At 33.4% G+C, this 10,699-nt stretch overlaps 1 protein-coding gene across 2 annotated transcripts; it reads right to left on the bottom strand.

Annotated features, from left to right (window-relative positions):
- Positions 1-1,576: 1,576 nt before the first annotated feature.
- Positions 1,577-10,622, bottom strand: LOC128218900 (A-kinase anchor protein 14-like). 2 transcript variants are annotated; one of them, XM_052926663.1, is made up of 6 exons: positions 10,503-10,622; positions 9,048-9,340; positions 8,590-8,769; positions 7,713-7,765; positions 4,308-4,337; positions 1,577-2,134 (listed from the first exon to the last, which is right to left on the bottom strand). In XM_052926663.1, exons 2-6 carry the CDS (start codon positions 9,327-9,329, stop codon positions 2,050-2,052), a joined length of 630 nt encoding a protein of 209 aa, XP_052782623.1. In that variant the 5' UTR covers positions 9,330-9,340; positions 10,503-10,622; the 3' UTR covers positions 1,577-2,049. The 2 variants fall into 2 exon arrangements, with proteins under 2 accessions (XP_052782623.1, XP_052782624.1); XM_052926664.1 differs by lacking the exon at positions 4,308-4,337.
- Positions 10,623-10,699: the final 77 nt, after the last annotated feature.

Here is a 10,699-nt window from a genome sequence, read left to right as displayed (position 1 = left end):
CATCAAACTTGCTTAATAATAAAATGTAATAATTATGAAACTTGGACTTTGTTACACAAAAACAAAGCGTTAAGGCCCATCAAACTTCAAGAGAATAAACCCTATTGATTTTTGGGAACATCAAGGTCAAAATGACCCTTAGCAACAAAATGATTACAGATTCGAACAACTCACATTTAGCCCCAAGTGTCCACTTCCACTTGCAATTATCATTAGCGAAAACTGCTATGCTTTGTTCAATATATACAACATAAAATACTCTTTTTTTAAATGTAGCCTTTTGACCTTGCAAGTAAAGAGGTCATGGTTACTAATACAGCACTGAGAAGTGTGATCAAGCTATTATTTCAAAAAAAGGACTTAATTAAAATTGGGCCGATTGTTCATTACATTATTGAAGCTTTTCCCGAATTTTAGATCTAAAGGTTTAAGGTGAAGGTCACAGTGACCTTGACCGATTAAAAATAAAGTAAATTGGTTATGTTTTCAGTTTTGTCAAGGTTATCCAAAATGTTTATTGATTGGTTAATATTAATCCAAACAAAACTACTAACCAATCAAACTGATTTTATGAGTCAACTTACAAAAACATAACCTGTGTACAACTTAAATGTCATAGTTTTATTCAGTTAGCAGCAGCCATTTTTACCCTGGACACTGCACCCAAGTTTTATCCTGATTGAAAGATGACTCCTCAAGTGATTGTCTGCAAAGGAAATACATTTGATACAGTATGTTTAAAACCAGCTGATTCTAGTTGTCAACATAATGTGGTCAATATTGGTTAAACAATAAGGACATTTTATGTTTAAAGTGGTAAACAATGGCTCAGCATTATTGAATACTGAAAAACATAATACAATTGAATCTGTCCAAATATATGCGTGTAAAAGATATATGTGTGACTGTCAGAAAACAACAAACATAGCAATTCTTGGTGAGTGTGAATAATTTCCGATGTATGTACAAACAATGATTAGTAATTAAATATTGGCTCAAGATACTACATATATGCCGAATGACAGATTTGTACGTCTTATGCTCAAATACATGGACAAACTGGTACACAACGATTGGACAACAAGGGTTGATATGCTTTAAACATGTATTTAACAATTTTAATTGAATTGTGTCAATTTAATGAAGGAGAGTTGGTGTATTGGTCTTATCCTTTAAGTACTAGCCTGAATTTCTCCGAACATCTTATGTCTCTTATAACAGGATTAAGCTACGCTGACTATTTTAGTTATGGTATAGTTTGTCTTGTGTTTACATTTTAAAGAGAGTTTGGACTTTTAAAGGAAATTATCATTATGGTAATCACAGTTGCACTTTTCCTTTTCACATTAGGTAAGAAATTGGGTTTTAAATCAAAAAGGCTTATTAGGCCTGTAATGCTTGGAACTTTCCAGAAATTTGGCTTAAAGTGAAAATGAGAAGTTATATATCTTATTAACTAATACTTTGATTGGTATTCATTGTAATAATTTCAGTTTGCAATATCCAACTAAAAGATTTCTTGACAGTGGTTCGACCACTACTGTTACACCACTTCATCAAGAAAAAAAGAAGTCACTTTTAAGTAATAATATTTATTTGTGTTAAATGTTTATCTCCATTCATGTTTCATTCAACACGGTAAGTTTTTGTTTTATGATATAAAAACAATAAATTCCTTTATCACAGTCAGCATTACTAAAGTACAATGTACATTATTTCACAATAAAGAAAATGGTTTTAATTAGCTCATCCATAAACCTTTAACAGTTTCTATTAACAAGAAAAAAACAAATGACTATCTCAATTTCCAAGACATAATCACCTAAGATATGTCACACAGAATAAACATCACGTATTATGAAGGTAATACTATCAAGGTCAAATTTAAAGATCATTAGGTCATAGTTTATTCACATTTAATGTTGCCAATATAATATAATATCTGCCACAAGTTATGACCATTCCTAGACTGAAAAGATCATACAAAAAGTGTCACATTTATAAAGGTCACATGTTGTGAGGTCACACTCTGAATGTCAAAGTTGAAGGTCAAAAGGTCAAGGCTTGCATCATAATGACCTTGCTCTCGATGATGTCCTTGAGCCATTTTTCTCTAAATCTTGACTCTCCCGGTCTGAAAAACAGTCAAAACACACATTATCAAACTTGTGTTATTAGGATAAGTAATGCAATGTACACAGATACCATTATTATTTATTATGTTATACTTACCTTTGAACATAATTCTGAATATAAGATAATTTATATATAAGATTCAAGGTAAATCCAATGTCTCCACAAAACATACAGTCAGTAGTGCGCCACAATACATCATAAAGGAAATAATCACAGACTTTTCAAAATCTTAGTTCAATTGATGATAAAGAGTTACTCATGTCATCTTGTGTACTTCATTTAATAAATATTAGATAAGTATTTTTGTCAATGCTCTGAATAAACAGAATGCCTGACTCCATATACAGCTGTAGCTAACTGTAATCGCTATAGAAACAATAGATTGAGTTGTATTTTAACCAATTTGAGAAGATAAAATTACACACAAACAATTGTTACGCCCTATAAGTGCTACTTGTCAGAAACATTTGGACTATTGAGCAACTGTGCTTCAAGATTAATGCAGTGATTTTTAATTGTTGTACAAATATTTTCTTTATGATAGTGAAAAAAGTGTAAACTACAGTCCAAGTTATTATGAGACTATTGCCAGTGACCTTGAGCTTTGATCAACTGACACTCTAAGATTCAAATATGAGGCATACTAGTTAAGGAAAACATATCAGTGATTCCTATGTTCCATGGTCCTTGGTTATGCTGTTCTCTAGTTATTTTGAGATCAAAGTTTTCATAAGACTGTTGTAAGTGACCTTGATCTTTGACCTACCTCATAAACAATAGCAATCATCAGCTGGTCAAGTTGAACCAACCACAAAAGATTAATGGTCCTAGGTAAAACAATTCTACAGTTAATGTTATAACATTTTTATATATTACATTTGGTTGTGACCATGTAATTTGACCTATGATCTTTAAATAAATGGGGTCATTTGACTTTTGACCTACTGGCCTAAAAACAATAGCGGTCTCTACTGAACAAAGGGGAACCTAACACTGTAAGTATCATGATCTTATGTCAAACAGTTCTCCAGTATATGTAGGGACAGGTTTTCATAAAACTGTTGACTATGAACTTTGACCTACTGACTTAGGATTCTACATACATGTGTTACAACTTCTAGTCAAGGGAAAGAAACAATGGAGAAACAGAAAAACATAACACAATGAAGTTTTATGGTCCAAGATCCAACTCAACTGTTAACTGTTATTGTGCCAACAATGATTCCTTAAACTGTTGATCGTGTCTTTTAATTTCAGATATTAAAACAAATAAGAGTCATCTACTAGTCAATAGCAACAATAGTAGCCACTGAAGTGTCATAGTCCTTGGTGTAACCATTCTCAAGTTTGTGCACACAAAGGTTTACTAAGAATGTTAAAAATAATTTTGACTTTTGATATCTAAAACAAATAGGGTCATCTATTGGTCAAGGGCAACCTACCAGGTTCCAGGACAGACCGTTAGATATTGTGTTGACAATACCACTAAGGGTCAACCAACAAACTGACCTACAGACATTTGCAAACCTTTACGCACCTATTTTACACAAGCATTAATGTATTATATGCATCTAGTCATGAAAAGGTTAAAGAATACAATAAATCACATGTAGTTTAAATCACTAGCATATTTACGAGCCAAGCATTACATCTCTATAACACAGTCGTACACCCTTGACATTTAAATCAAACTCAAGTATTACTGGCATATATACTGCCAAAAAATGAACCTGTATTCTGATTAATTTGGTAAATCATTTTAATACTTGTATTGTTTGTTAAATTACTATATCCTTAAAAAATCTGAAACAAAATACAACTTTGATAAAAACAATGACACTGACTGAGTGACTGTTAGCAATGGTCAAAGGAAAATAATCTTTGACATTTTTAAGATATCTGCTAGTGGGATCTAACCCAGAGTTTTTGGTTAAAAATTGGATACAACTACTGGTTAATTAACTGACTCCACGGCTTTGGATAAAAATTTAAAATAAAAGCTACAACAGCTGTTAAAATTACTGAATAACATAATGTTAATACAGAAGACAAAAACTATTCTAAAGAGCCTAGTTAAGCATTATATAGTAACTGTTAGTGCAGTTTATATATACAAGTACATGTACATATACATAGCAACATAAGGCTGTCAGTTTCAACTACTATTTTACCTTGAAGGTGAGCCATCAGCATTGGCAGCTCTAGATTAAACAACCATGTATAATGAACAATCAATTTATCAATCTCAAGTCTGAAAATTGTTAGTGGTCAACAAAATATTTTGTCCTATGAGAAGGCAGTATTTTTCAAGTTTTCCAATACATTTATTTCAGAACATCAGCAGTCGGCCGTTATTGATTCAATTCAGGTGAAGCCATAGATATAAACAGTGGCTGGCCCAGTTAGTGGGTAGTTTACAAACTATTATGTAGACCACTAAATAACTTACAGATTGCTAGTATGTGCTTACACAAATTAAATGGCAATGCAACTCAGTGTGGCATCAAACTATTTATTTTTGTAAGTACATACGAAATCATACGAGATTTGAAAATTACATTCAAATATTGAGGCTGAGAAATTTAAACTTGACACATTCAACTCGCTACTGTCTTTGCTGTTAGCTTGTAACATAATTTCTAAAACCAGAAACTAAACAAGTTTCAAAAACAATAGACCTAAACAATGTAAATTAATGCATTAAACCTTTATACCAACTCATTTTGCAAAGTAAGATGAAATTGGAAAAAAATAATTTCAGTAAAATATTTATACCCAATTCCAATTTCTACCAGTAAATATTTCCAAGCCACATATTGGAATAGACAATAGAACATTTCAAGAGCCAATATATAATATAAGAAGATAGGAAGGTAGACAGGTGTGATCTATTGGGTCAGTTTTCACATGTTCAACAAATTTATGTCTATCAAAAAAAATTGACACCAAAACTATAACAGTACTTTGACTTTTTTCTTCTAATGACAGACAAGGTCAAAATCAGTCAACAATATTAAAAAAATAAAATTTAAATATATGTTCAATTTGTGGTGCTTGTATGTGTGTATGTGGTGTTTGTATGCCAGAATGTGGTGTTTGTATGTACGTATGTGGTGTTTGTATTAGTGAATTCGGTGTTTGTTGGTGTGTATGTTGTGTTTGTATGTGTTTGAGGTGTGTGTATGTGTGTGTGTACGATGTGTTTGTATGTGTGTATGTGGTGTTTGTATGTGTTTGAGGTGTGTGTGTATGTGTGTGTGTACGTTGTGTTTGTATGTGTGTATGTGGTGTGTGTATGTGTTTGAGGTGTGTGTATGTGTGTGTGTACGTTGTGTTTGTATGTGTGTATGTGGTGTGTGTATGTGGTGTTTGTATGTGTTGGTTGTATATGTGTGTGTGTGTGTGTATGTTGTGTGTTTGTGTGTGTTGTGTTTGAATGTGTGTATGTGGTGTGTGTATGTGTGTTGTGTTTGAATGTGTGTATGTGGTGTGTGTATGTGGTGTTTGTAGGTGTGCATGTGGTGTTTGTAGGGGTGTATGTGTGTTTGTGGTCTTTGTATGTGGTCTTTCTTGTGTGTATGTGGTCTTTGTATGTTGTCTTTGTATGTGCTCTTTGTTGTGTGTATGTAGTATTTGTTGTGTGTGTATGTGGTGTGTGTATGTGTTGTGTGTATGTGGTGTTTTAGGTATGTATGTTGTGTTTGTATGTGTGTATTTGGTGTTTGTAGGTGTGTATGTGGTATGTGTATGTGGTGTGTGTATTTGGTGTTTGTAGGTGTGTATGCGGTGTTTGTAGGGGTGTAGGTGTGTATGTGGTGTTTGTAAGGGTGTATGTGGTGTTTGTATGTTGTGTTTGTTGTATGTGTATGTGGTGTGTGTATGTGTTATGTGTATGTGGTGTTTTAGGTATGTATGTTGTGTTTGTGTTGTGTGTATTTGGTGTTTGTAGGTGTGTATGTGGTGTTTGTATGTGGTGTGTGTATTTGGTGTTTGTAGGTGTGTATGTGGTATTTGTATGTGGTGTGTGTATTTGGTGTTTGTAGGTGTGTATGTGGTGTTTGTAGGGGTGTAGGTGTGTATGTGGTGTTTGTAAGGGTGTATGTGGTGTTTGTATGTGGTGTTTGTTGTGTGTGTATGTGGTGTGTGTATGTGTTGTGTGTATGTGGTGTTTTAGGTATGTATGTTGTGTTTGTATTGTGTGTATTTGGTGTTTGTAGGTGTGTATGTGGTGTTTGTAGGGGTATAGGTGTGTATGTGGTGTTTGTAAGGGTGTATGTGTGTATGTGGTGTTTGTATGTGGTCTTTGTTGTGTGTATGTGGTGTGTGTATGTGTTGTGTGTATGTGGTGTTTTAGGTATGTATGTTGTGTTTGTATGTGTGTATTTGGTGTTTGTAGATGTGTATGTGGTGTTTGTAGGTGTTTTTGTGGTGTTTGTAGGTGTGTATTTGGTGTTTGTGTGGTGTTTGTGTGCGTGCATGTGTTTGTAGGTGTGTATATGGTGTTTGTAGGGTGTATGTGGTGTTTGTAGGTGTGTATGTGGTGTTTGTATGTGGTGTTTGTTGTGTGTGTATGTGGTGTGTGTATGTGTTGTGTGTATGTGGTGTTTTAGGTATGTATGTTGTGTTTGTATTGTGTGTATTTGGTGTTTGTAGGTGTGTATGTGGTGTTTGTAGGGGTATAGGTGTGTATGTGGTGTTTGTAAGGGTGTATGTGTGTATGTGGTGTTTGTAGGGGTATAGGTGTGTATGTGGTGTTTGTTGTGTGTGTATGTGGTGTGTGTATGTGTTGTGTGTATGTGGTGTTTTAGGTATGTATGTTGTGTTTGTATGTGTGTATTTGGTGTTTGTAGATGTGTATGTGGTGTTTGTAGGTGTTTTTGTGGTGTTTGTAGGTGTGTATTTGGTGTTTGTGTGGTGTTTGTGTGCGTGCATGTGTTTGTAGGTGTGTGTATATGGTGTTTGTAGGGTGTATGTGGTGTTTGTAGGTGTGTATGTGGTGTTTGTATGAGTGTTTGTATGAGTGTTTGTGGTGTTTGTAGGTGTTTGTTTGAGTGTTTGTGGTGTTTGTAGGTGTGTATGTGGTGTTTGTATGTATTGCTTGAACATTTGTGTTCAATGTTGTTTGGGCCCTTGCCTTGGGTCAAATATTGACTACTAGGCATGTCCATTGTTTTTATTGTATTACTGACAAATATGATCATAACTTAAAGTAAACTAACCTAACAGTGATAAAATGTCAACTCATTGTTTCTGTGCACATCATCCATGTCTTATGATACTAGACACAAAAATGCCTAGTCTGTGGTAAAGTCTTTGAAAGGGAGATATGTACATTTTTAAAAGATATTTTGATTTATTTTTTTTAATGGTCAAGAACAAATTGCTGAGCTGTTTTCGTTGCTGATATTGGCATTGCGAACAGAAATAAAGCATTGACATATATCACCCCATCCTCGGCACCCCAGTGTATCATAACGTATCATATAGGTTATGATATGCTGGGGTGCTGAGGATGATGTCATCTATGAGCCCTAGAGGAAACAGGACTGAAAACTATATTTTTTATCAAAACTTACTTGTGTACAAGCCTGTTTGTCTCAAACACATAAAATACTTCGACTGGATGTGACTGAAATGAAAACACACAACAAGGTTGTTCATTCAAAAGTGTGAGTTCCATGACTGGGTAAGTATAATTTAAGTTTTCGAGGAGTGTGAGAATTTCATGAGCCAGGGTAAAAATCAGGGATGTTCTTATAAAGAAATTGTTTAAAAGATTAAACAGTACTGTAAGGCTATCTGATTGCATTGTAATTAGGACATTTAAATCAATTTCAAGAGATATTTAAATGAATTTCCTAACTGCTTTTTACTCTCTTATCAATGCTGTCTATAAGTAATGGCATATCTAAAATGACAGAAAAGTATGATTTTAACAGGCTGAATAAAATGTTCCTTCATCACCTAGACACAATCAATTATTAGACATTTAATTCTTAAGTGTCCGAACTCAAGCCTTCGCCAAAGAATCATCGTACAAGGGATGACCTTCCATGTAATAATTAAGAAAACCTTTGACAGCAACAACTGTCAAATATCCCTTTAGTCATAATTTGGTTTGTTAAGTGGTTATAAATTTGAAAGAATCCACAATCTGCTGGCTAGTATAGAGGCATTTCATGAACACTAAGACAGTTTTTGTTCATTTTTGGTCTTCTTAACTGTTTAATCAGTGCCAAACTGAGCCCAGTCTGTCAATTTAATGGTTTAGAAGACCAAAAATAAACACTCACTATTACTTATTGCACTCATTATGAATAAATAACAATAATTGCAATAGATTTCCTTACCAAAAGTTGCAATAATTAATCAGCTTTACTTATGGCCGTGTGAACACAATTGTTTCTTTTAACACCACAATTTTTTTAAAGGAATAAACTTTTATTTGCATACTTTAGGTTTAATTTTGGAGACTTGAAATGTGAAGTAAACGCAGGCTGTAGCACGAGGAATTGGTTTTCGTCGTGTGGGTACACTCCAGCGTACTCGGAATCGATGCCTGGTATCAAACTCATGTTCATCTTTACCCAAGTAGTCCACGCAATACAACCAACTATTGTCATATTTCCATGTCTGAATGTCAATTCATTTAAATAATTGTTAAAGATTTTATAAATAACACATTATAAATTTAAAAAAATATTTGAAATAGTATACTTATTATTTTCAGATATCTAATTTAAAATATATTGAATACAGATTTAAAATGATTATGTTTTGTGCACAAACTTACTTTAATCTGATTGATCATTAAAATTCATCAAAAACAACTCCTGCACATTATTTTTTTTTATGAAATACTTAATTGAAAAGTGTTTCACAAGAAATGTCATTCTAAACTTCTTGTTTACCTTAATAAATTCATTAATTTTGCTTTCTGCCATTTCCACACTAAAGTCCCCGATAGCGAGCCATGCAATGTTGTCAATCACAAAATCATCTTCTCTTGCAAATGTAGACTCTCTTGACATCATTTCACTATATTTAAGTGATTCAAAAGTCCGTTCTTTCTCCGACATGAGGGAGAGGTTTGTTTCCAGGCGTTTGATGGCCAATTCAATCACATCATCGACAAGTTTCTTTGCTTGTTCTGCATATACATCTCCATCCGGAGGCAACTCCTGCTGAGACATGGCTGTAAGCCCTAAAACAAATTACACATATATAGTTTGTACTAAGTTGTTTGTGTTATTTCTATTCAGCAAATCGTCCATGCAACTTGGAAAACATGTCTATAATTATACTTCTGCTATAAAGGTTTGAATTTGTATTTTTTAAACCATTTTATCTGGAAGGAGTTTATTTTATTTTCTCCAAGATAATATTTATAATTTTTGGAGTCCTTGTATCTAGGCAATTGGGAGACAGTTACTGCATGAGTTACAGAAATTGAGATAAGAGTCATTCATAATCATGCATTTCTGTTGGTAAAATGCTTGACAATTCCAATATAAGTTGATTGTTCAGAACTAAAAGTTAACAACATTGTTATATGATTATAGACATCGTTGTTTCAAACTTGACATTTGTGATGATATGCTCACATATTTAAACATAAACAAGTACTGCTGAAACAGCTGTCTCAGATCTTATAAGAAATACAGTGGATCACAAGTGGATAAACTCCATAGCAATAACGATTTAAAAGCTAACAACAATGATGTTAAAAACATCGTAATTTTTAATGATATTTTGAATGAACAGCTCTTTAAAGCATAAATGCATGTATGCTAATCTACAATAACAAGCAAAGTAAATAGAGCACTCTTTTTAATGATTCTTGGCCCACTCAACATTTGGAACAATTGAAATTTTAAATTTGACTCAGCTTCAATTTTTTGGGCACATTTGATTTTTATTTCTGACTTAGATTCTGACTTTTTTTCCTCGTTAAAGAAAGAGTAATTGACCCGACCAAGGACTTAACCTAGGACCAACAATGTCTCTGATCAGCTAGCCAAACTCTGAACAGCTGACACTACAATCCAAATGCGCATAAACACATACGGTAATGGATTTAAATATGTAGAAGTTTTCAAATTGACACTGTCAGTGTATGATTCATATTGAATCATCAAAATTCTGACCAATACAACCTCATTTCCTAGAAAAACATGGTGAAGTGTCCATCTGTCTCCATTTAAGATGTGATATCCATCAGGGTTCCAGACATATTGGAGTTGGACTTATTTAAAGTTATTAATTATTTTGGGAGCAGAAATTTAATCAATGTAGTATTTAAAAACTTATTTTTCCAAAAAAATACTTAACTGTCCCTCACAAAGATAAAATAACAATGTTTTTACCTCTTTAATTGCGCACTTAGTTTAAACAAAATAAAAACGGGACTTTTTATAAGATTTTTTTGTAAATTTATGAAATGTCCACCATGTTTGTGTACATCCGTAACTATGATTGATTTCGTCCAATCAGAATACAGTTAACAAACGGCCTACCGGTGCCTATTTTACGGATCCATCGAAACATAGCAGAAGCCAAGTAC

Source organism: Mya arenaria, chromosome 15 (assembly GCF_026914265.1).
Source record: "Mya arenaria isolate MELC-2E11 chromosome 15, ASM2691426v1".
NCBI classification, from domain to species: Eukaryota; Metazoa; Mollusca; class Bivalvia; order Myida; family Myidae; genus Mya; species Mya arenaria.
This window is presented reverse-complemented; position numbering and strand designations above follow the sequence as displayed.

What these genes read in the sequence shown, in the direction of transcription:
- LOC128218900 (XM_052926663.1), bottom strand. Translation starts at nt 9,329, where the DNA reads ATGTCTCAGCAGGAGTTGCCTCCGGATGGAGATGTATATGCAGAACAA. An exon ending in AAATTAATGAATTTATTAAG is followed by an intron (nt 8,770 to 9,047) that starts GTAAACAAGAAG and finishes ATTGACATTCAG; the next exon opens with ACATGGAAATATGACAATAG. An exon ending in TCTCCAAAATTAAACCTAAA is followed by an intron (nt 7,766 to 8,589) that starts GTATGCAAATAA and finishes TTTTCATTTCAG; the next exon opens with TCACATCCAGTCGAAGTATT.